The sequence below is a fragment of the Micromesistius poutassou genome, assembly GCF_964030765.1.
Source record: "Micromesistius poutassou genome assembly, chromosome: 13".
Classification (NCBI taxonomy): domain Eukaryota; kingdom Metazoa; phylum Chordata; class Actinopteri; order Gadiformes; family Gadidae; genus Micromesistius; species Micromesistius poutassou.
The window spans coordinates 14,652,797-14,678,412 of record NC_140283.1 but is presented as its reverse complement, the minus strand read 5'-3'; the positions used below and the strand labels follow the sequence as shown (position 1 = coordinate 14,678,412).

Sequence of the window (25,616 nt, the reverse complement as noted above, 5' to 3'; positions counted from 1 at the left end):
TGGACTACAGTCATGATTTGGTTTATTCCGTCGTATTCAAGTATTCACTGACAAAGGATTGGTAGATTGATGGTTGGATGAGTGGGTGGATGGATAGTTGGAAGAGTGACTGGAGGGGTGGATGAATGATTTGGTTTTGATAGATAGATAGATGTAAATATGGATATTCCAAAATAAATGTTTTAACAAACCAGGTTGCTTTGTTAACAGCTGGCTCTAATCGGTCAGTGCCATCAGAGAGAAAGGCTGTTATGTGGAAAACAATTTACACAAGATGTTTAAAAGACGTCTGAAAGAGTCTATTTTGGCTGGTGTTCTTTCAAGAATACAGGAAACGCAGCTTCTTTGTGAATTGTGTGTGGATCATGGCTGGTTTAAGCAGCCCTGAGTCAGACTGATTGGACTCTGGGGCTGGGTGAGGCTGGGTTTGACTCAATGTATTCTATAGTGCTGCCCTGGGGAGATGAATACCTGCATGTATGTTGTTTTGACATGCAGTGGCATACAACATGTTTGTGTGAAGGTGTTGTTGTATAGCATACCAACGCTATACAACATGAGATAACCTCTCTGTCTGCCTGGGAGGGGTCTGTGCTTGAGATAAAGAGGACAATGAAGAGGAAATGAGAGAGAGATAGATATAATGGTTGCACAGAAGAGGAGAGAGAGAGAGAGAGGGTGGGAAGACGATAGCAGAGAACAAATAAGAGAGATAGACATATATCTAGAGAGAGAGAGAGAGAGAGAGAGAGATAGTTGCACAGAAGAGGAAACTATGGCTAGTACGGGAGAGAGCGAGAGAGAGCGAGATTAATAAATTGTGTCATTTAAATTGTACCATTAAACTATGATCTCAGGAACAGTACCAAACACAACACTGACCAGATAGATAGACAGACAGGGGGATGGGGGAACAGACAGACAGAAGAACAGACCAATGGATAGGCAGATGGATGGCTGGACATAGGGACAGACAGGAAGAACAAGTTATTATCACTGGGTGGGCACATGACAAAACAACAGAGGGTACCAGGGAGAGAGAGAGTCAGAGAGAGAGACAGAGAGGGGACGGGAGCACAGGAAGAATGGAGGAAGAGTGTGTCCCTTCCTGGGGCTGGCCAGTTCTGGCCATCTATGACATCAGAGGAGCTATGCTTGCTAAGCAGAAACTGAGCAGCAGAAACAGATCAGTGGGATCCATGATGAACCAGGACTTGGATATTCTCGCACCTCACTGGCTGCTGCCTCCCTGTGTAGTGTTGTCCCCATACAACGTCCCCATACAGTTCTACATGATTTCATTCATGGGGAAGTGTGGGAATGGACCTTAAACAAATGGGCCCATTGGTGTCACGTTGATCAAAGCTAGATACAATATCTAGTCTTTTAGCTACAAAAATATCCTTTTGAATTGTTAGTGGGTCGCAATCTAGGGTTCCCAGAGTGCAGGAAATCCTAAGTCGTTCCTCAGTCATCACTGGTAGAATTTAAAAGGTCAAATAAGTTTCAGCCAAACCAACGTGACCTCCCACTGACATTTTTTGTTGCAGTTTATGGCTGTCCTACCTCCAGCAAGGGTGCTCTGATAGAGGGGCATCAAGCAGATTTGACCTTGACTTCCTGTTTCCTCTCAACACACTCATCACATTCGTTGTCGTCTTCTTCTCTTGATTTATTTTGTCGTGCCACTCTGTCGCTTCACTTCAGTTATATTTCTGGTTCATCTGGAGTCATGGCAAACTGTTGGTTTTACTCTCCAGTGATTTTTCTCTCTCTATCCATCCACATTGCTTTTAATCAACGGCAATTAAAAGGTATGTAATCAGTTTTTTTTTTCTTGGTGTGTGTGAGTAGCTTACATGATTATGGATAATGGACAAAAATATAATAATAAAATGTTTGGGGTTATGCCCAATGTTTTCATCAAATGATAAAAGTTCTACAATGGAAGTCTATTATTTGTATTATGTAGTTTACTTAAACTTTCTAATTTTATGTTTGACAATTTACATGTTTACATTTACATGTGCAAATCTTTCTTTCTTTTTTCGTTTAGCACATGTCATTAACTTCTTTATTGTGGTGTGTATGTGCAATAATGTCAAATAAAGTAGGCTAGAGAAAAAAAGGGGCTATAACTGTAACCTTGTTTCAAAGCTTGTATTTGATTGTTTATTGACTTATATTCACTTGGTGTCATTTGTTATCCTACATTAATTGATTGATATTGAAAGAAAATGTGTTTCTGATATAAACAAATTATCTATTAGGCCTATATATATATTTATATATTTTGTTTTATAAATCAATGACGTGACATATTTCCCTGCGTCCAGCCGATCCCATTAGCGTGAGGATCGTTGGGGTCTTCATGATCCCTGAAAACGGCAAATATGAGTTCAACGCCACCGAAGCGAGCGACGCTTGTCTCAGCCTGGGCGCTACCATAGCGACCAGAGAGCAGATGGAGGTGGCGCTGCTGAGTGGATTTCAAACGTGCAAGTAATGACGATTCATCACGTGGACGTTTCACAAAGGGAACAATTTGAACATTTAGCCTACGTCTCTTATCTTAGTTATTATCATACATCCTGATTCTGATCCTGATTGATGACTTGCTGTCACACTACAAGATAAAAAATTAAATAACACAAAAACACAGTAGCTTACAGTTTATGAAAACGTGATCCAGGGTAGGTCTCTAGACCTATACACTATCAAAAAATATTAAATATTAAAACTACTAAATGTTACGATATATTTGCATTAATCTTAACCATTACAGTGGTTAACATTGATACAAATATCATAACATTTAGTCATTTAAATTAAAATATTAAAAGTATATTACAAGTACATCCTTGATCCATTCATAGTATTTGAATAACCACATTTTTTTATTTTGGTCCTATGACATGACGCTGGATGACACATTTCAGTGAGAAAGCAAATCATACGAAGCCTCTGTGCTGCTGCTCTATTCTGTGAACAGGTTTGGATGGATGGATGATCAACACTTAGTGATCGTCCCCCGCAACACACCAGACCAGAAATGTGGGAAAGGCAAAAAAGGGTTGGTGCCTTGGACTGTTTCGGCAAGCAAGCGCTATGCTGCCTTCTGCTTCAAACCAGAAGGTAAAGTTCTATCTATCCATCTATCCATCCATCCATCCATCTATCTATCTATCTATCTATCTATCTATCTATCTATCTATCTATCTATCTATCTATCTATCTATCTATCTATCTATCTATCTATCTATCTATCTATCTATCTATCTATCTATCTATCTATCTATCTATCTATCTATCTATCTATCTATCTCTCTCTCTCTCTCTCTCTCTCTCTCTCTCAACGTGCAATGTATCTATCCATTCATCCATCTGTCTATCTATCTGTCTGTCTGTCTGTCTGTCTGTCTGTCATATTTCCATCCCTCCCCATAGGTTGGGGTGATTTAAGAAATGGTTAAGGTTAAGAAATGGAAGTTATGCATTTTTATCAGTTGTCACATTCTGTTAATAATTATGAAGCTATTTTGTTCAAGCACAGACGTACACACCACAACCACAATCCCTGTGGCCTTCAAGCCAACGACTGCAGCAATGAGGAGGCGATATGCCCGGACCACCGCCTCCCCCACCCAAGTACCCAGACACACATCCAAGGCTCCACCCTTAACCAAACCACGACGGACATACACGCTGAGACATTCTCCTCGTTATCCCGTTCCCCCTCGGTCGCCCAAACCAACGGGGCGTTCGTCTTGGTATCCTTCTTCTTCTTCTTCTTCCTCCTCCCCTACGTCCAGCACCTCCTCACTCCCGCTCCACTCGACTCCTCCTCCTGCTGCGCCGCACGCCATGACCTCGCGGACCCCTGCCAGGAAGTGGAAATCCACCCCTGCTACGCCTGTGCGGGGCTCCAGCTTATCTAGCTTCCCACTACACCCCTCCTTCTCTGCCGCCGCCACCAGCACCAGCACCAGCACCAGCCCCACCACAACCACCACCACTACCACCACCAGCCCCACCACCACCACTTCCTCCACGTTCATCCCCACAAAAGGCCTCTCTGAGAACATGCTCCTCCACTCCTCCAAAGGATCTTTGGGAGGTAATTATCCCACCCAATACACACATGCACAACAACAAAGTGTCAAATGTAACCTCAGGCACTATTACAACATACCTAAGAACAATTCAGACAAGCAGGTTTCATTTTCATGTTTGGCCCGTTTGGGATTTGCTCAGCAAACTACACATTGGGACCATTCTATGTTCTTCCTTTCAGAATGATTATCCTGGGTATATTCATACTACTATTTGCTTTTTCTTATTACCATACTTTTTATTTTGAGCTATGTTCTGCCTCACCTGCACAGTGTTTTCACCTTTTTTTACCCAATTACACTAAACTCCAATGTTAATGAGTTTATAGTTAAGCCGAACCCGTTTAGATTTTTGTGTGTTGCAATACAGACATTATAGATAACATATTCTAGCTGCCAGATGTCTTGATGATGTATTTAGATCAATCCACCTTCAACAGGATGTTTCCCCATTTATAGTTTCCAAGCCCATAGCCTTTGTTAAGACAGTGATAAGGTTAATGATATAAAAGTTAAAAAAATGTTAAAGATATAACCTTTGAACAGTACCTGCCACATTTAGCAAACCTGGACAAATTGTCTGCTTGGATACAGGGGGATGGGAGTCTCCACAAATGTTTTTGTGGCAGATGTTGATCAGATCCTCTGTGTTGTGGCGTTTCTTCCCCAGGCCTCCAGGTGGCTCTTATTGTGATGGGACTTATTGTTCTCGTCATCTCTATTGCCGCTGCCTCCTGGTTCTGCAAACTGTGAGTAAGATCAGCAGGAAATATAGTAGCCCCCCATCGATCCCTCCCTTAATACAATAAGAAAATATCATATAAAATTGAAAGTTCTTATCTATAAATATATGTTTACATAAATATGTGAGTATTTTTTTAATGCTTATTTCCACATCAAATCAAAAAAGGTTTTTCATTGGTCCAGTGGTCGTTTGTTTTGGTCCCCGCAGGCAAAGGTTTTTATTTCCCCTGCCGTGGGCCCGCCCCCAGCAGACAAGGGATGATGTGGAAACCGAGATGTGGAAGCACGACAGTGACACGCACCTGCAGACCCAACTGTCAGAGGAGGACAAGACCGACGGCAAGAACGCCACCGAGGCCAAACTCTGCCTCAGTCCATCAGACTCCAACACCATCGCCGCGGTGTAGGTGGAGTGACTGCTTTTAACAGCAGTTTCTGTACAGTGGTTGGTTGAGCGTGTATTTGTGTACGTGTGTGCGTGTGTGCGTGTGGTTTTTCTTTTGAGAGAAAGAGTTCATAGTTCATGGTTCATGGTTCATGTTCGATTCTCTGTCCAGGAAAAGTGGATCATTAAATGTATTCACATTGTTTTATAAAATAAAATAAATTAAAAAGAACATTCTTGGTTCAAATTTTTATTTATTGCAAATACATCTATATATATTTATACATATTTTATTTGATTGGTGGCTCAATATACAATTTATTTTGTCCACTTCTTAAACACTCAATTTTTTGCCTATAAATGTTACTACAAAAATGTTCCCTAGAACTACGATACCCATAATTCCTCACGCATGCGTAGAGGACTCAGCTGTCACTAGCAAGCGCATGGACCTAGTGATGCTAACAAACATATTCTGGGCAACATCACAATTTAGCTGTCCTCCGAGGCTCCTACTGTAATAAAAATTTGAATAAGACATGCTACGTCTTGGTTCAGTTCAACAGAAAGTACCATGTTTATTTTTGACGGAAGTGAAAGAGGAACAGTCCAGAAAACGTCTCGGCCAGGTCTGTGTTTAGCTTAGAAACACATGAATCCCAATTCAAAACTTAAGTCATGGGGCTTCGCTAGCCTCTCTGTCGGCTCTTTTATACATTTATTTATTATTATCGTCCATATCTAGCCCTGTAGCGAGTTGATACAGTCAACTCGCTACAGGGCTAGATATGGACGATAATTCATTAATCCTGATTAATTATCTTCCATATTTATCCCGGTACTTTTCTTTCTGTAGCCGTTTCAGGTTATTGCCACTGAACGCCTGAACCCCTTGGCGTTAGAATCTAACGTGGAGAGTGCGCTGGCCACAGAAAAGCTGGATGGCACTTGCTGCTATGTGACATATTATGAAGGTAAAGGTTGGCTATGATACCCTAGAAAGTCTGGATAAGGCACTAATATTGGGTGTCAAATGGTTTATGCCAAACCAAATAATCAATATTGTTATTATTTCGGCTTTTATAGGGCAACCATACCTCTGGGCTCGACTGGACCGAAAGCCCACCAAACTAGCTGACAAGAGCTTCAAAAAATATCAGCATTCTCACAAAAGTTCTAAAGGTATTTTACGTGTTCTCTGACTTAAGCAAGCACACTTTTAAGCATGATGTGTTCTCATAAGTGGGCTCTGCATTGATATGAGTGGAGCTGGTGAGCAGCAATGATATCTGGGAAATTGTTGCAATTTCAGTTGTATCAAACAAAAAAAGATGAATCACAAATCTTCATACCGCTTGAGACTGAAAACCCTTAATATATTGAGGTTGGTTTGGTACTGTTGTAGTCGTTGGCGTCATTGAGAGTAGTCCAAACAAGAACATACAATATATGTCTTGCCAGTTTAGATTCACCACAATGTGATTAGTCTAAATGAAACCCAGATGACTTTCCTCCAATGGTCACGATTATTCAATAATTGTTTTGTAAGTCATGGATATTCAGAGCATTTCGCTGCTTGAGTTGTGCCAGAAATGTTGTATGTAAACTGTCATGTTTTAATGCCAATTCTGGCTTAATCAAATCAATAACTAGGAACTGACGTATGATTGCGGTGTTTGTGTGTGATTCTCGTTAACCAGGTTTCACATGGAAGGTAGAGGAGGACTTCAGGACCGTACCAGAGGCTTGGATCCCAGCACATGGTGTCAAACATCATGAGGGAATACCAGTCCCTGACGAACACGGACATATTCCAGGTTCTCCAAGGCTTCTTCTCAATAGAGCGATGGATAGTCTAGTGGTAAGGGTGTTTGACTCCCAGCCAAAAGGTACTGGGTTCAACCCCCATTGTTTGCGCAGTGCATGTGACCTGATTTAACATGAATAGAAGCTTCCAAAACCTAAGGGCATTTGTGCCCATTGAAGCAGAGTCAAAGCAGGCTTTTTGGGGCTAAAGGACCCAAAATTCTTTCACCATCCCCACCCACCCACACATACAGATGATTACACTGTGTTGATCATTATAGGCCCTAAAGTAGAGAAACCTAGCAACAAACCAGATTTTACAGTCTTGAGGATTCTTCATCATTCCTTTGGGCAGCTGGGATATTGTACTGGCTAGTTTGACTCTCAGCTGAAAGGGGATAGGCTCCAGCCCAATGTCCCCCAACTGGCCACATGTAGTCATCCTAGAGCAGAATGCCTGAACTCCTACCTAAATACTACAGTTCTGCAATGCTTCTCATGCCTTGATGCCTTGTGGAGAGAATACAGATGGTTCTCTGAGGACAGTACACCCAGATGGGCTGACTGTCTTTATGTCACATATGTAGGCTGGGTTCCGGTGCAGACGGACAACAAGCAGTACTGCTGGCACTCCTCCACGGTGGACTATGATGCCGGCGTGGCCCTGGTCCTACGGCCCAGAGACCAGACCCCCGACCTTTTGGAGCTGGCTCTGGTTCCCCTCGTCGACCTGTTGGAGCAAACACTGGAGCTCATCGGCACCAACGTCAACGGGAACCCGTACGGTGAGTGGTGCTGGGACCCTGGTCCAAACCTGAGGAACTCCAGGCTTCCTCTACCGGGACATCGTACTAGTTAAGGGGTTCACCCTTAAAGTTGCAGTATGTTACTTTTCAACTTGCTTAAAATGACCTGGACATATCTGCATGTATCATATCAATGCTGATCCATGGTGATGTAAACGATGTTATCAATAAAATCACATCCTATAACTGATATATTCTACATATAAAAAAGGCTATTCTTGCAAGGTAACCAAGCAATTGTTAGTGCTTGGCACTTGTTTCTATGAACATCCTTACTGTACCGTGATATATTGTTGTTCTCTTTCTTCTGATAAATGTAATTATTGTTAAGTCGCTTTGGATAAAAGTGTCTGCTAAATGCCCTAAATATAAAAATGTAAATGGCTGGCCAGCCTGTTCACTCCCTTTGTTTTAAACAATCGTACCACTATCAACACTTGCAGAAGCCCTCCGTCACTGCCCGGCCATCTGAGCTACACTAGTTGGCGTCACACAGAGCAGACAACCAGTTAGAGCGGGCAGAACACTGTTATTTAGTTATTTTATCCTGAAAGTCTCCTGCCGACCAACAAGTTGGGTCTCAATGATACACATTGCGACTTAAACCTTTAAGACCTAGAAGGCCTATCGTACAGGGGTGCAAAAAAGGTTTTAATCTCAAAATGGGTCGTTTACATGGATCTGTACCTGTAACCTTTTGAAAATGTACTATCTCTCGGCTTGAGAGGGCACAGGCCAGATAATACTAAGCTTTCATCTTCATGCATCATAGATAATGTATGACACATACATACATTTTAAAAGACCCATCAAAGACATTCAGACAAATCATCAGTCTTTGTTGTCTGGCTTGAGACTTAATCCCCGGTTGCATGTGAGACTAAAGCGTGGCTGGTTGCTCCTCCACGCCTCCAGGGATGGGGGCCAAGAAGCAGCCCCTTCACGCCCTGGTGTCCCATGGCAGCGTGAGGGTCGGAGGGCCCTCGCCGCCGCTGGACCTCCAGGGCCTGACCTCCTGGTTCCAGGAGAGAAGCGAGGGGCGGGTGGAGGGTATTGTGTGGCACTGTGACGACGGCACCCTGGTCAAGGTGAGCACCCACCCCACCTTTTAACCAAGCGCTGTCAACGGTTCCTACTTAAATGTTTTTACTTTAAATGTTTCTGGTGTAAAATGTTCAATTAAAATTTATTTGTATAGCCGTTAATCACCATTACAGTCTCAAAGGGCTTAACAGGCCAAATATGTATGACACCCTCCTGACCCAAGCCCCCAAAATGACAAGAAAAAAATAAATCTTGAGGAGGAACGCAGAGTGGGGGATCCCTCCTTCAGGGATGGTCAGGAGTAGGGGTGGGAATCGAGAACCGGTTCCTTCTCAGAACCGGTTCCAACTAACCAATTCCATCGGAATTGTACGCCTCCAACGTTATCGATTCTTCTTAACGATCCCTGCGCAATGTTTTCCGGTTTTCTCGTCGAGTGCCATGTGTTCAAAAGCCTGCGTACAAGTCAAGCGCTCTAATAAAGCGAATAATATATCCTGATTCGAAAATGCGAAAACTGCGACCCCAAGTCATCCCCGCTGACAGCAACACGCTGCATTGGTGGAGAAACAACAACAAATACCCGCTTCTCTCAACATTGACGCGCATATACCTGTGTGCCAGGCACGTCTGTGCGCTCCCAACATGTGTTCTCCGCCGCATGTAACACTGAATACGCACGTAACACTGAAAGAGAGCCACACTTGATCCAGATCAAGTTGATAGATGTTTCTAGCAAAAAACATTAAGAAATTGATTTCTTGCAGATAGGCTATAAGCCTTAGTACTCCTGCTGCTGTCTCCTGTTGTCACGTCATTGTTTGCGCTGTGCAGTTCAGATTCCGTTTTAGTTTTTCATTGCATAGCCTAATTTTGTGATATGCTTAGTGGCACTTGATATTGATTAAGTTGATAACCTGTTTCAAACAAAGAGGATATGGCCTAAGTCCTGTTTATGTCTCCTCTTGTCACGTTATACATTTGTGATTGAATCTCTGTTAGTGTTTTTTTTTTTTTTGTGTGGGGGGGGGGATGACAGGGCCTCATAGATATTCAAATATATTTGAATACGTTTCTTGATATTCGATATCCTTTCGAACTAGATTTTTCTCAAAAGTAACGGCTCTATATAGTAGTATAGTCATTTTTATTAATAAGGAAGAGCAAGCTGCAATACAAATATTACAAATATAATACAAATATTTTCCGGTTTCATGCATTTTAGCTGATGATGACACCGATAGCTCTCAGGCAGCTGGCCCCTCGACATCGGCTCAAGTTACATATTATATACTATATTTTCTTTTCTACTCTATATCCTGTCATGGTGTTGTTCAGTATGTAAAAAATGAAATGGTTGCTTTTGGTGCAGAAGACAGTGTAGAACTCTTTTTGCCACTCAATGAAATACTCAGGAATCGGTAACAGAATTGATAAGGAATTGGATCGGTTGGCAGAATTGACAATGGCATCGATATTGATAAAAACGTATCAATTCCCACCCCTAGTCAGGAGTGCAGTGACAGTCATAATTGCGTGTATTCTTCTTATGCTCTCAAATATTTACAGTTTTAAGAACACAATGTCCTCCAAGATGGTAATCAATAGGACTTTAATAACATGGTATGCTATGTGAGTTTGCTTTTCTTTTCTGGAGTTTTACATAATGACTCGGACCGAGGAAATTACCTCTCACTGGTGTTGGTCTTCAGATCCACCGCCACCACCTAGGTCTGGGCTGGCCGGACGGGGACTGCTGCTTCAGCTCCAGGCCCGTGGAGGTGCGCGTCGACTGGACAGCGGACCAGGACTACCACCTACCCAGCAAGGATCTGTTCGCCTCCCTCTCCCAGCTGGACGGACAGCGCTTCAGCCGGCTGCGGGACGTCCGCTTCGACACGTAGACCCCCCGTGGTCCTTCAGTGTCCACCCCTAGACTCTATACTTTCCTTTTACAACATTTGATGCGATTCCAAACTCTCGAGCCAATTGCCACATCTGCTTGACATTACCCATAATGAAGATTGAAAGCTTTGTGCTGAAGAAGTACCTCATCCCACTGGGAACGTTTGGCAAGGCAACGCATGGGCATCGCCATCTTGTTATCAGAAAGACGTAACAAATAAAATGTTGAACCATATATATATATATATATATATATATATATAAAAATATATATATATATATATATATATATATAAAAATATATATATATATATATATATATATATAAAAATATATATATATATATATATATATATATATAAAAATATATATATATATAAAAATATATATATATATATATATATATATATATAAAAAAATATATATATATATATATATATATAAAAATATATATATATATATATATATATATATATAAAAATATATATATATATATATATATATATATATATAAAAATATATATATATATATATATATATATATATAAAAATATATATATATATATATATATATAAAATGAGCCAATACTTAAGTCAGTGCACTCGCTGACCACCAAGGGGCGCTATTGCACCGCATTGGATGACCTCATAATCAGACATAAGCCACACTCGTTTGCAGCTTTTTTTGGTTGAATTTGTGTAACATGCTGTTTAAAAGATCCAAACATGACATGTGTTCTCTTTTATTGGCAGTGAACTCACTGGGTAAATAAATAAACATCTTCACGGTAACTTAGTTGATAGCAAAGGATTTATTAGCACTTTTTATGAAGAAGATCCCTCATGCTGTTTTGTATCAGGAATAACATTTGGCTTTCCGCCATAACCAACAAATTTACAGATTATATAATTTAGTTTCAAATCATTGGAACGTGACCGTATTCAGTTGAACAGGTAATTGCTGTAGCCGTTATCTGATCTGAACCATGGTATCGGCAGTTATTGGTGTCGTGCCTGTGGTTTGATTACAGTGTTGAGTTACTCTTAACAGCCCTCTTGCGGTTTGTAATGGCTTAGCTGATTGACACACTGGGAATATTAGCTGGCACGCCAAACCGAGTGCAAACCTTCTTCAGCTCTTCTTCCAGCAGAATGTTCTTCTTTACCTCCAAATTGTAGTTGAACTTCAGGTCCTCAATCTCATCAAAAAACTTGGGGTCAAAGTTCTCCAGGGCTCGACTCAGCTTCTTCACCTCCACTTGTAAACGTCTCTTCTCAGTCTCCGATGCTTTCAGAAGGTTCCTCAGCTCAGTGGAGCCTAAATCAAAAATGACATTTAGTATCAACTTATGTTACCCAGGTGACTTTTGTGGGGTGTTTAACTAGGAGGTGTTGCAGAGTTTGGATTCATCTTGGGTGTGAATGTGGGTATCACCGTAACTCACTTACTAGCTCAGTTGCAAACTTGGCACAATTAACATTTATTTATTAATTTAGCAGATGCTTTAATCCAAAAGGACTTGCAGTGGTTTGTAAATGAGTCATGAGCAGGTATGGGTTAGGGCATCCTGCTGAAGATTGAGCTCAGGTAGTCCGTGGACGCTGGGGATCGAACCTAGAAACACCCATCAGGCTGTTTTGCTGACAAATGCGATGTGTCACCAGTCGAAATCCTGAGTAAGAAGTTTCACCCTATGGGGCGTGCCTTGAGGCCCACCCACGTTTCAGAGACCTCACCTTGCAGAGTGGACGTTTGCCCCGATCCGTCCCGGAGCTCCTGCAGCTCCTGCATCAGCTTACACCGCTCCTGATCCAGCTCCTTATTGGCCCGCCTGGAGAACCAACACACAAGAGGCTTCAGCGTGATACAACAGAATCAATCCCACGGGGACGCCACCTCAGATGAACTGTGAGTGCATAATCATCGTTACTCTTAGTGTAATCGGTACAAACCGTAGCGCCTCCACATCTTTGGTGGCAGTTGCGTCCATCTTGGTGCCGCCTTTCACCTGATGAAAGATTGATGAAAATATGAGCTTATTGAAGTCAGAGACTGCTCGCTGATGGGCTCTTGATTAAAACCACTGTCAGGTGAATCAATCCCACAGCAGTGCTGCATTGTGTATCGACTGAAAGGGGGTTTTGTTTTCATTATCTTTATTCAACCACACTTAATAGGCCTGAGGGGTCATTTGTCAGTCTGGTGCAGTCGTGTCCTAATAATGGAGTGGAGTGGTATGAGATGGGGCACCTGATCCTCTAGTGCGTGGATGGAGCGCAGGGCTTTCTCCTCCCGCTCGCCGGCCTCCTTCAGTTTCCTCTTGAGCTCGGCCCGCTCGGCCCGCTCCTTCTCTCCTTCCCTCTCCAACTCTTTCATCTTGTTCTCATACATTCTGGAGGAGCGCCAGACCACAGTGGAAGATCACATTCTAATAACTGCATATGCATGGAGGTAGGAGTATGATGAAAAACAGAGACCCTGGCTCGGGTCCTTTTAAACCAAACAATTAAATGATCTGCTTTCCCCCTGCTACAAGCCACCATTACCGTAGATCCAAAGTAAGATCCAACTGATCAGTTGCAGAAATATTGAAGGATTTCATATTAAGATTAAGCAACAATTCTGGATGAACCCATCGTGGGTCAATCTACCCTTTGCGGCAAATAGTCCTGTCTAAACACCGGTGCTGTAGCCTGGATGATGTTTAAACCAGTGAAGAAACAGCGGCTGACCTCGTCACCACCGAGGCCTTCCAGGTCTTGCTGTCCGCTCCTTCTGGGATGGCTCTGGTCAGAGCGGTGTGAAGTTTGCGTCTGGTCTCCTCCAGCTCTGACTCCAGCTTCTCGTTGTTCACTTCCAGGCCGCTCCTGGTCACTCGCAGCCTCTCCGTCGCCTCCTTTTCCTGTGCAAACAGGAAAGAGCAAAAGAGCATCCGAGACATGAGTCTTGTGTCTTCAGTTTTCAACAGATCGATTTCAATCGAGGCTGTTGTTTGATTTAGACAAAACAAATTACCCTTTTAATCTCTCTCCGTAACCGTTCGCTCTCCATCACAATCTTTTCCATCCCTCTGGTTTTGGATTCCAGTCTGGCACTCAATTCGGCGTCGGCTTCCTGCTTCACCTTTTCGTAGTCCGTCTTCCGTGGGGAAGAGGAGGAGGAGGAAGAAGATGGAGGCGGTTAGGTGTACAAGTCTCACGCTTGTCTCGAAAGGGCCACATCTTATCAAACTATGCCACTATGCAAACGTGTCAACAGGTGCCGTTGCAACCTTGAGGGCCTCGTGCTGCTGCTGCAGAGCCGCAAGCTTGTCCTGATTGGCCGTTCCGGAGGTTCTCTTGAGGGCGTCGTTCTCCTTCTGCACCCTCTCCACCACCTTCTTCATCAGCCCCACCGTCTTCTCCAGGTCCCCCACCGTCTTTCCGCTGCTGCCCGCCTGCTCCACAAGACAAGCCCACAGCCAAATCGTCCATCATTGTTAGGACACTCTTATAGACCTTGTAGCCTTATCTTCTCACTGAGATCTCGTCACAGCTGGTTCCAAGATAAGATTGGTTTTAAAAGTTAACTTTGTTACTCCCGGACAGGAATAGTGTGCATAGGAGCAGCAGAAGGACAGCACAGTAACATAATAACATCACAAAAGAGATGAGAATGTTTAAATATGCAATAGAACTGCAATACAAAATTGAAAAATATGAATCGATACGCACAATAGGAGTCATAGAAATGTAATGAGCTGAACACTGAACGTAAACATTATGAGTAGAGGTAAACAGTACCGACTGTATATGCTTCCACAGCATAGTTTTACTGTTTAAAGTGAGATGGTCTAAAGTGGGTTCTAGACGGGGACCTACTCCACGTAAGTTGGACAACTTCTTCTCTGCCTCTGCTCTTTCCTTCTTCATGACTCGGCACATCTCTTTGAGGTCTGCGACTTCTCTCTGCCAAACCAGAAGGACCGTGAAAATTGACATGATTCTTTAGTTAGTACAAAATTATTTCTATGTTTTCTAATGTGATTGACATTGACTTCAAATGTTTATTTTCCCCCAATATTTATTTGCCATATATATTTTATTATTAACTTTCCTTATGTAAAATGATAGGTTGTCCTCTGGATTAGATTGTTTAGGAACCAGAGACTTTAAAAGTATGCTACTCGCCTAAGGCAGTCTTAGGCGAGTAGCATACTTTCAAAAGTTTCATTTTCTTTACTGACAATCACATTATATAAGAAATGCGGTTTCGGGTTTGATTCATACATGTTCCCTTAGTGAAGTCAGTGGGATTCCCATGGAAACGGGAAATCAGAACTCCAAATGCAGAACTAAAACAAAAGAAGTCACGCCTTAAATGTCTGACGAATCACACACAATGTCTGCATCTCTGTCATCTGCGAAGCAGTGCCAAAATGCAAATTCTTTGGTCCCGTAATTTTGTTCTTGCGACCTCGCCAAACTTCTCCTCAAGTACTCTGCTAGCGTGAGTAGCGTACCTTTAGCCCGGGCAGCTCAACATTAGCTTGTGCCAACTGAAGGCGGAGCTCCAGGTTTTCAGAGGAGAGCTTCAGGTTTTCTTTCTGGACGTCCTGGTCTTTCTGCGATGGCGTGCCTGTGCCCCGCCCGGAGGTCTAGAGGAAGGGAAGAGTAAGGAACATCAAATCAAAGTGTGGACACACAGATTGTGAACAGGAGAAAAGAGGGTGGAATCCTCAGACGAGGAGGATAGGTGAGCGATGAAGAGATTAAAAAAAACAATCTTAAAGCAAACTTTTACAGGGTTCTAAGTGTATTCATGAGTCCTGCACTCATGAATATGCAAATGACTCAATGACCACATGAGCCAAAAGCGCACGCAAGGTCAAAGCAAAGTTTTCCATAACTTTGTCACAGGTGAACTTGAGACAACCGTCTAGGCCTCACTGTTGGTTAGGGTTAGGGCGTTGGGGGTCTTTGACTGCCGGGTTTGGGGGGGGGGGGAAATAACAACACCAACAAACTATGGAACTAGCAAGCCGGTGCTTCTCCAGGCTACTGCACCTCCATCACTACTACAGCAACTACCAACGCCACAGGGACGCCACAGGGCCTGACAGTACCTTCAGGCGGCGTCTCTCCGATTGGCTCTCTCTCTTTCGTACGCCCATGTGGCTTAAGCCCTCAGACCCCGGCCGACCGCAGCTCCTTCCTGCGGTCCCAGTGTCTGTGAGCGTACCAGAGTTTGGTTCGTCTTGCCGGTCTGCATCTGCCTGAGCTGTGCCGGATTGCTCTGGTTCTTCACCTGGTTCCGTGTCCATAAGGGTCTGACCCGCTTCTTCGCCCAGCGCTACTCTGTCCTCGTCCGTCAGGCCCCCCGTGTCCGTTTCTCCCGGTTGGTCCGTCACGCCCAGCTCGCCCCCCGCAGCGCACTCCTCCACGCCGGGGGGGTCGAGGCACGGGTCGGCCGCCGCCGCGACCTCTGGATCCATTTCCTCTGTGCTCGCCAACTCAGGGGTCACGGCGGGATCGCCGTCGGGTTCACCGGCGTCGGGTTCGGTAGCACAGGGCAGGCTCTCCTGTCCACTCGGACTTTCATCTTCTCCGCCGCCTTCGACCTCATTCTGCTCTCCTTCCTCCTTGACAATATCAGTATCGGCATCTGCTTCCTCTTCAGATGGATGAGGGAACGATTGCTCTTGCGAAAGTAAATCTTCTGCTCCCGCCAAAGGAGGACTGTCTCGTGGCAGAAGGACCCCGTTATCGTGCGGTTCTGGGTTCTCTCGGTCTGTCCCCTTCCCGACATCAAACGTAGGCGAGAGTTTCACTCTCGCAGATGCGGTGGGTGTGCCCCCTTCCTTCACACATCGGCAATACAATGATTGAAGTCCGTTGAAGGAGAACGGAAGCGAAGGATACGTGGGAACAAGCATAGAAAAAGTGATAAAAGAAGGTAAAAAAAGGAAACATCAAGGACACAAGCTACACAATAGTTCCAAGTATCATAATATGGGCTTATTATTTGCAGGCTGATGGGCTCGGATCGATGAAGGCCAGAATGCAGTGTCTGCCTTGGTAATCCACAAGCAGCGCCAGAAACTGATACAAATGTAGAGCTTGCGGTCCTCTGCTGTGTATTTTATTGCCTTATTAAATAGCCGGGTCAATATGAATTATCGCTGACTCGAGACCTTTTCTTGGCGAATATATGTTATGTATTGCTTCCTTCATTCTCCCACAAAACTAGATGATTATCTCTGGTTTTCTCCCTATGGGGAACATTGCTCACATTTTTCAAAATAAAGTTGTTAAATCTATTGCAGATGTTGCCTCCATATAAACCATGGGTGGAAGGTATCTCTGCACTGTATTTGTGTCAACCAGACGGGATCAGGACGCATATGTGAGCAGAAAGATGCCAAGATATGACGACACAACGACAGTTGCGTTCGAGGAGGAAACACAAAAGTTGTTAAAGGTTGGCGTCTCTAGGTTGAGAAAAGGAGATGAACATTTTACAATCAGATTGAGTATAAATTTATTGCATAAGGAACGCAACAATAGAGAACTGTTAAGGCATAATCTGCCAAAAGTGACTCAGTCTGAGACATATTGGGCAACATGCAGATATAAAATTAATGCTCAGCGATAAAGTAGGAGATCTGTGTGTGCAGAGATTTTCCGAGATGTTTAAAAAGTGCACGGCACAACGGCACAGGTTTTCACTTTATACACGCTAATTGTCCCGAGATTGTGAGCGAGTTTGAATCTAAACCCTGTGAACTCCCATAATTAACCAAACATGGTCCTGGGAACTCTCCAATGTACTGGTACCTGGAATTCTCCATCTGATCGCTCATTCAGAAATCATGAGTGTTTGATTAATTCAGTACAAAGGGAAAGTTTAAAAAAAAGGCGAAAGTGGTGAATAAGTAGATTGAGCCAATTACATATGGGAAAGCAGTTGCCACTGCAAATTACATTTTTAATGAAACTGCAGTGTAGTAGTAACTCACAAAGTGCAGAGTCAGGCGGATAATGCCATCCCCAAACCCGTCACACGGCTACAGGTCATCTCCCATATTCAGTCTGTCATTCCCATTATCTCCTTAAAAAAGCGTGTTTATCCTAATGTCTTTTTACGTTCTCTCTTTGCCTTTCGCTCACGGTGTCGCCATATCACACTGACTCCCTAACCCTGCATACGCTGGGTGTCTCGGGTGCCTAGATACACACATATCTCCACCTCACACGTTGATTTTATCCTCCACCGAACAGGTTGATTTTATCCATCTGGAATTCGGTATTGAAACCTGAATACACATGTTTCTGGGTTTGTTTCGCCTTATTCATCCGGGCCCTCTTGATCTTTATTTGTCAAGATAAAATGCAGTTCAAATGAAGACATGTCTATGCTAACCTCCAGTATTTCATCATCAGTGAACCGAAAGGATTAAGCTAAAGCGGCGGCCTCTGTGGGCTATGCTGGTGACGTGTGATGAAATATACGCAGCCATACAACTCTGCAGTTCTTTGTATGGTATATATCTGTGGTTCAACCCTTGACTGTTCTTTCAACGACTTCTGAACTCGCTGCCATTCAGAGCTATCGAGTGCGTTCTCAACTCCACCCCACTCGGCTATTACCACATGTGACCGTAACGGCTGTGGCCCCATATGAGACATAAGCATTTATCTCATATACCTATGAAAGCATCTGGGGATACTTACAGAAGGCCTGGAAGGAGGCTCCTTGGACATCTGTGCCTCCATGGTGTGAAGTCTCTCTTCCAGCCAGCGGTTCCTCTGGGTGAGGTCATCTACAGCTGCATCTCTGGGCAGGGCCTGCTGGCTCCTGGAAGGTTTCAACATGGCGAGGGGGGGGTCTCAGCATTAGACCGCTCACGAGATCATGAGTTTAGGGTCTGCATGTGTCAGTGCACAGGATCGAAGGCAACAAGGTGAGGTCTCCATTCATAACGATGAGTTTGGAAGATACAGGTGATGATAGAGTGCCATCGGGGAGCAGTTTTGAAGGGTTGTGAAAGGCGTCAGACTTATAAAAAGGTATTATTTGAAAAAGGTGGTGGATGGGGCAGCGATAAAAATCTCTTAAGCGCCTTCGTTCTACAAACTACCATACAAAGAAGGATGAATACAAGGTTAGGAACGGTCCAACCTAATACAGTTAGGGGTGGTACCTGCTTTTGGTCCACTACAAGGTTACAAACGTTACCTTAGAATGAGCCTATGGTGCTGGAATCATCAAACCTTACCGCTGACCCGCTGATCAAATATGGCTACCACATGCTTTCAGAGGAATCCCAGTGACTCTTTCGCAAGATCTGCACTTCAATGTATAGTTGGTCTCCTGAGGTTCCCATCTGCGATGCATTATGCTTATGGAGCTTATGCATCTGTTTCTATTGATCTTTGGTATGACCCTGTTTGATGGATATATAACATTTGCCTTGGAGTTTCTCATGAGCCTACTTGAGGGAAATATAAGATTTCTCCACCATAACCTCTTAATGTTCCTTGTATCAGGACAGAGTGAGAGAAGAGGGGTTTTAGTGTCAACGTATATTTCCTAAGGACAATTGAGTTGACAATTCATTTTGAATTGCATACAACTGGACAGTCTGGATCAGTGTCAATGCACTTGACTTTGAATGTATTATTTTGAGTGTGTAATTGTCTTATTTAGGTTGTCCCCGTCTGTCCTCGTCTTTTGCTGCCGTCTTTCCCAGGTTGCTTTTGGAAAAGATGTAAAATCTCAATGAGACTCACCTGGATGAATAAAGGTTCAACAACAGAAGAAGCCGTTGAGGGGATATAGAACATCATCTCTTTCTCATGATTCTCCTTGAGGGAGACGGCCACACGATCCTGGTACCTGATGGTGAGGATCTGCGTCTCCAGCTCGCTGTTCCTCCTCCTCAGCTCCTCCAGCTCCCTCTCCGTCTCGGCGCTCTGCACGCCCACCACCTGGTCGGCGGTCACGCCACGCCCCTTCGCCTTTCTCAGCAGACCCTTGTTCTCTTGCTCCAGTCTGCGCTCATCAAACACACAGGAACAAGCTTTACCCCCCCCATGCCGGTGGCCCATGCGATCGCTGTCATTTTGATTGCTCACTGGCGAGCGACATGTTTTTGATCCGCGTCATGCCAAGCTAATGTGGGACTTTGGCAATATCTGGTGTCCGCAGTGTCCGCTGCCTTTCTCTACAGGCTTTTTGTGTCTTAGAGTACAGACCCTGAAAAGCACCAAAGAAGTGGAAGGAATGAGCCACCAAAGCTGTTTAATAGCCTGCTGCTGTGTCAACCACCTGCATGTCTTAAGGCTGAAACCCACTAAAACCCGAGCGTACAGAGCATCTGTCTTCAATCCTCCTCTAATCTATTTAATGTGCCCACGGTGTGAAGACAAGGACGCGAGCAGGAGCAGCTTCCGTTAGTTATGTTCCGGCCTTCAGGGCTCACACTCACCTGGCGTAGAGGTCTTTGAGAGTGCCAAGCTGCCTGGAAAGAGCCTCCACCTCCCCCTCTTTCTCCTTGAGTCCGTTCCGTACTTTCTCCATCCTCGTCTGCCATTTCTTACCCTCTTCCCAGCGCACAACCTCTTCCTTGGACTGTCAGAGAGAGAGAGAGAGGAAAAAAAGAGAACATTGATTATCTATGTATACATCAACAACGTTTAAAATCAACCCCAGGGTCAACTTGGGTCTGCCATACAAATTAAGAAGTGGTTGACATCGTGTCGCAGTAATTGCAACAACCGGTTTTTAGTGCCTGATTTTGAATGGTTAATCTGAACGTAAGCGGCATGTGTTTTAGATTTGTGCTGGACTTGCGTAATCATAAATCATCCCATTCCAACAGGGCTAGCTAGAAACATGAGTTGTATAGTCTCGCTATAAAAGATAGACTGGCTGATTGTAATGGAAGAATGTGCCTTATACCACCTTGCTGCCATCTTGGTTCCATTTTGGTTCTAAACGGTAGCTGGTCGGGGGAGCTTAATGCTGATTTCATGATTCAATTTCCCCACCCAGCTTGCGTTCAGAGCCAAAATGGCTGCAACAGGAGAATAAGGCCCATGAGGGGAGGTTTCAGCTTGGACCTTGTTGTCCTCCTTGGTGGTGGTGGTGGTGGTGGTGGTAGTCCTCTCCGGGGAGGAAGGCCTCTTCTCCAGCTCCACCTCCAACCTCCTGATCTTCCGCTGGAGGTTCTCCACTGTGGAGCCCCGGCTGTCCACCTCCTGCTGGTTCTGTGGGTTAAATTGCATCAGTAGAAATGGGAATTCACAGTTTAGTTATAAAGTAGTGCACATTATCTCCTGTATGATCATGAAAAATAATAATAAGATGTTGTTTATTAATCCCCTTGGAAAATTCAGTCTCGGCATTTGACCAATCCTAGCCTGCTAAGAACAGTGGGCTGCCCCACACACTTGAGTGTCTTTGAACCAACTCCAGTGTGTAGTGGCCTTGCCTTGGTTGTGGGCCATGTCAGAGCGTTACCTTGCACCATGTTTTGTGGTGTGGTGGGAAACCAGAGCACCCAGAGGAAACCAACGTGGGCACAGGCAGCTCTACACAGAAAGGCCAGGAGTGAAAGGGGTTTCTGATGGCATATGTCAGCTTTGAACCAAGGGCCTATCTGAGGCAGCAGTGCTAACCTCTGAGCCACCGTGCCACCAAAGACCTTAGTGGAGACATGTATCACCATTTAAGTACAACCGTTAAAAAGACGTGTCGAGTTTACGAGGAAGAATTCTAAATGGGGTTCATGCCCATTTAAGTGCTCCCATTGTAGACTGTTGTTACAACCAGCCCTGTACATTTATGGAACAAATTTGTAAAAAAATGATTAATGGCGTGCTTGTTTCGTTAATTCCTTGTGTTTTCCAGAGGGAAACAAAACATTTTCAGTGTCCCATAACGGTGGTTTACTTTGGCCTTTCTCTGCTGTTGTTCTATCAGAGCTGCTTATGCCGCTGATATGTGTGTGAGAGCATGCGTGTGTGGGGGTGTGTGCGTGTATGTGTGTGTATGTGTGTGTGTGTGTGTGCGTCCGTGGTTGTGATGCGCAAGTCAAGTCCATTGTGTTTTCATAACCCTCACACCCTGCAGTTAGTCTTACGGTTCTACACAGGCCTCATTACACGCCACCCCCTGGCCTCCCACCCAGCCCGCCCGGGTTCAAGGGGAAGGGGTGGGTGGTGGTGGTGGTGAGGCGTACCTGCAGCCCACTGCTCAGCCTCTTGATGCGCTGCCGGAGCTCCTGGACCTCCTGGTCTCTCTGCTCCTTCTCTCCCTGCAGCCGGCCCTGGCTCTTCTGGTTCCGCTGCAGGTCTCCTCTCAGCTCCTCCACCTCCTCCTTCAGGGCCTCCTCCCGGCCCCGGGCCCCCTTGACCGACTCCTTCGCAGACTGCAGCTCCTTGTTCAGCTCCTGCAGCCGCAGCTGAGCAGAAACGCACACGGAACGAGAACTAGATGTGGTTTCTAGGCTACTGTGCAATGTCAATTGGGGATTAAACAACTCGTCTGCATGTAGCAGTCAAACCGCAACTGACAGATATCTCTTTAAAAGGCATACAAACCTTCGATTGCGCCAAGACATGACATATTGTATGTTGGCATATTGTTTTCCCATTGATTTACAGTTGTTGCAAGAGGGTTCCTTCTCTGAGGTCTCGACGTTCTGCATGTCAACCATCCATCAACGGGAGCTTAGCGTGAAGGCATAACATTAAGCCCTTCAGACACACATAGTGCTTCTTCACCGTTTATTTTCTTAACACACTGTTTATTTTACCAGCGTCTGAACAAAAGGGTTAGGGTTCACGTCCACAAAGACGGGTTGCGACGGCGAGGCTCCGGGTGTGATGATCCATGTGTCTGCACGGGGAGGGGGAGGGGACGGGGGACGGCGGGGGGGCCTCCTCTCGCTCACCTTCAGCTCCTTGGTGTGCTTGTCCACCAGCGTCTGGACATTGAGGCTCTCCTCTCGCTGCACCGCGCCCGAGATGATCTGCTGCTCCGCCAGGGCCGTCATCTCGGACCGCAGCTCCAGCAGCGCCTTGCCCAGGGCCTGGTGGAGGGTGGAGGTCAGATAGGTTCATGAGTCCTCCGCGGTTCACATTCCCCGACCTTTGACCTCCGTGTGATGGAAGGTGGAAGGTGGGGTTAAACAGGAACAAACAGGAAGAGACTAAATGATAACTGCACAGGGGTGCGTTTTTCGAAATGGTGAAGGGTTAATGGACTGCATTTATATAGCACTTTTATCCAAAGCGCTTTACGATATTGCCTGACATGCACCCATTCATGCACACATTCACACACCGACGACAGCACCATGCAAGGCAACAGCCAGCTCGTCGGGAGCATTTAGGGTTAGGTGCCTTGCTCAGGGACACCTCGACACTAAACAGGAACAAACAGGAAGAGACTAAATGATAACAACACTGGGGCGCGTTTTTCTGTCCACATTTGTTTCTTTTTGCTGCTTTGTTCTGGTGTAGTTCTTGATGTTGTATGCAGTTCTGACTCGCAGTGAATATACACAAAAGCCAGACACCCTCTGTTTCGGCCCCCCCCCCCCCCATCTGTTTCTCGTATGATACCGTAAACTGCCCATCTGGCCCCTATTCAAATACGTGCTGAGCTCAGTGCTGGGATTACACTCGTGTTGCGGTGATCCTACAGTAAACGTGCGGGACAAGGTGAACCTTGAGCTGCTTCTCTTTCTGGGAGAGCTGGGCCTTGAGACGTTCCACCAGGCTCTTCATGGTGTTGCTGGGCGAGCGGACGTTGGCCTCCTTCTGGGCCTCCAGCTCGCTCTGGAGGTACTGCAGCTGCTTCTCTGTCTGGGCGGCCTGGGCCCTCAGCTCCTCACTGTCCCCCGCCAGCGCCTTCACCTGGGCCGCATGCCGCTCCTCCAGCCTGGGGAAAGCATATCATCCGTGCATTCCTGTTAGCCTCAGGCGTCATGCTGTGAGCGTGTTGCTCTATGCCGTTAGCTTTGGTGTTGAATTGTGGTAGCTTGCTTCTTAATGCAGTTAGTTTATTGTTGAATGGTGCTAGCTGGTTACTTTATTCTGTTAGCGTGTTGTCTTTAGTCAACATTGCTATTTTCTTAAATTTTGAACTTGAAACACAAAAATATTTATGATACTTGACACGTTCATAGCTTTTCGAGGTCTCAGGCAATTTCTGAACCCTTAACCCTTGCAAAGTAAGTGCCAAACTACCAGTTGAGCTAGACATGACTTCAAGTCTTCATCAGAAATGATTCTGAGCCAGGAGAATTTCCCGGCTAGCTAGATGATATTTGGCAAGGTACACAAGCAACCAATTACTGTGACCACATTTTCTGATTGGCTCAACGTGACATCCCTTAGAACCGTTTTAGTCAGCTGCCAACACAAATCTGCCATGATGTTGTTGTGATTTATTTGCAATAGTACGGTCTATCTGGTTTGGTTTTAGTGTCTGGTTACCCTTTCGGTTAAAATACAGTTTTTCTAGATTCAGATTCATCCATTGGAGAGAGATAGCCTTGTGAGATTATCCAGGTTTTCAAGTTTGTGTTTGGCAATCAGTCCATGCCGTGGCTTGGCATCAATTGTTTTCCAAATGCGGCCACAGTTGTTAAAAAAACTCTAGTCAAAACTAGCGACTCAAAACATATCGTCCTCTGAGAAAAGCTGTTGAGCCGAAGATTGCTACAATTTAAATTGTTTGGAAAAGGCTTTCAACAGGAATCGAAAACCCAGGCTAATCGGCAGAGAACCGTACGGGAAATACCTAGATCAGGAATGTCTCACGAGGCTAGTGGACAGACCGTAAAACCTCAATCTAAATTTTCACTCAAAGCAATGGATTCATAGTATTCACATGATTGTAATTCGATTCATTTTCAAAACAAAGCCAATCCAAAAATGTCATGAAAGATAAAAAATAAAAATGACATGACGTGTTTACACAGTTCCTTCATGCTGGAACAACCTCACTTCCAAGCATCTATCATAATCCTTCAAAATACCCTGTGTGTGTGTGTGTGTGTGTGTGTGTGTGTGTGTGTGTGTGTGTGTGTGTGTGTGTGCATTTGTGTGCATATGCGTCAGATACTGTATTTACAGGGGATGGATTCGATTTAGATGTTTTTTGTTCTACTCAATCCAGCGCTCGATGTGACAACCCAGTTCGCTATGGCTCCCTACCAATAATCTACTGTAACAGCTGGGAAAGAGCACTGCCCTTTCAATGGCCCCTTCAGTGGGGCCATTGAGTTGGCCTTCAGTCAAGACCAATAACAGCGACTCATCACCATGGATGGAGGTCTCGCTGTCCCTTCTGTCTGACCCTCCCGTAGTGTTATACACCGTAGTGTTGTACCGCCGGATGAGATGTTGAGACACAGCGATTTTCCAGACTGGAGATCTTGTTAATTTCGGACAGACATAGCTGACCCCCTCGCATTTGGCATAGAATGACCCCCGTTTAGCACTCGCCTTTTAGAAATATCCCACTTTTTATTAATTAAAAAAAAAGAAATAGCCAGCTCTTACTTTGACACTTCCTCGTGGTATTTCTTGGCCTGCGTCGCCATGGAAACCCTCTGTCGCTCGGCATCGGCGGCAGCCGTCCTCAGCCTCTCGGTGAGGGCGGCGAGGGAGTGGTCCTGCTCCGCCACCGTCTGCTCCACCTCCGCCAGCCGCACCAGGTGCTTGGAGGTGGGCACGCTGATTGACGGCTTCTTCAGCAGATCCTGCAAGATGGATGGCAGCCGCCGCGGCCGCCGTTAGCCGCAAAATGCTAAAGTA

The 25,616-nt window shown here is 44.9% G+C and overlaps 3 protein-coding genes across 3 annotated transcripts in view; 2 read left to right on the top strand and 1 right to left on the bottom strand.

Moving 5' to 3' along the window:
- Positions 1–1,085: 1,085 nt before the first annotated feature.
- On the top strand, positions 1,086–5,263 carry LOC311357246 (uncharacterized protein; the record flags this gene model as incomplete). The annotated part of the gene is made up of 8 exons (XM_084477156.1): positions 1,086–1,314; positions 1,551–1,814; positions 2,337–2,502; positions 2,993–3,135; positions 3,554–3,963; positions 3,994–4,117; positions 4,783–4,861; positions 5,065–5,263. 8 exons carry the CDS (start codon positions 1,086–1,088, stop codon positions 5,261–5,263), a joined length of 1,614 nt encoding a protein of 537 aa, XP_084333282.1.
- A 420-nt stretch (positions 5,264–5,683) lies between these two features.
- On the top strand, positions 5,684–11,012 carry rlig1 (RNA 5'-phosphate and 3'-OH ligase 1). The gene is made up of 7 exons (XM_084477945.1): positions 5,684–5,870; positions 6,098–6,215; positions 6,328–6,423; positions 6,942–7,058; positions 7,635–7,832; positions 8,769–8,941; positions 10,610–11,012. The coding sequence occupies exons 1-7, from the start codon at positions 5,781–5,783 to the stop codon at positions 10,799–10,801; spliced, it is 984 nt and encodes a 327-aa protein (XP_084334071.1). The 5' UTR covers positions 5,684–5,780; the 3' UTR covers positions 10,802–11,012.
- A 766-nt stretch (positions 11,013–11,778) lies between these two features.
- The window catches only part of cep290 (centrosomal protein 290), a 39,244-nt gene continuing 25,406 nt past the window's right edge, over positions 11,779–25,616 (bottom strand). Inside the window, exons 36-52 of the mRNA XM_084477406.1 lie at positions 25,362–25,561; positions 23,520–23,733; positions 22,742–22,879; positions 22,028–22,249; positions 20,907–21,053; positions 20,273–20,415; positions 19,681–19,836; positions 18,516–18,639; positions 15,305–15,439; positions 14,664–14,750; positions 14,075–14,239; positions 13,819–13,941; positions 13,536–13,705; positions 13,054–13,195; positions 12,756–12,811; positions 12,540–12,634; positions 11,779–12,120 (exon numbers count right to left, since the gene is read on the bottom strand). Of these exons, the coding sequence (XP_084333532.1) occupies positions 11,876–12,120; positions 12,540–12,634; positions 12,756–12,811; positions 13,054–13,195; positions 13,536–13,705; positions 13,819–13,941; positions 14,075–14,239; positions 14,664–14,750; positions 15,305–15,439; positions 18,516–18,639; positions 19,681–19,836; positions 20,273–20,415; positions 20,907–21,053; positions 22,028–22,249; positions 22,742–22,879; positions 23,520–23,733; positions 25,362–25,561 (2,562 nt within the window). The 3' untranslated portion in view covers positions 11,779–11,875. The remainder of the gene's footprint in view (positions 12,121–12,539; positions 12,635–12,755; positions 12,812–13,053; positions 13,196–13,535; positions 13,706–13,818; positions 13,942–14,074; positions 14,240–14,663; positions 14,751–15,304; positions 15,440–18,515; positions 18,640–19,680; positions 19,837–20,272; positions 20,416–20,906; positions 21,054–22,027; positions 22,250–22,741; positions 22,880–23,519; positions 23,734–25,361; positions 25,562–25,616) is intronic.

Bases quoted from the DNA above. Each gene is read 5' to 3' on its own strand.
- rlig1 (XM_084477945.1), top strand. From the start codon at position 5,781: ATGCTACGTCTTGGTTCAGTTCAACAGAAAGTACCATGTTTATTTTTG. The intron at 5,871-6,097 runs GTCTGTGTTTAG...TTCTTTCTGTAG, and splicing joins CCAGAAAACGTCTCGGCCAG to CCGTTTCAGGTTATTGCCAC. The intron at 6,424-6,941 runs GTATTTTACGTG...CTCGTTAACCAG, and splicing joins TTCTCACAAAAGTTCTAAAG to GTTTCACATGGAAGGTAGAG.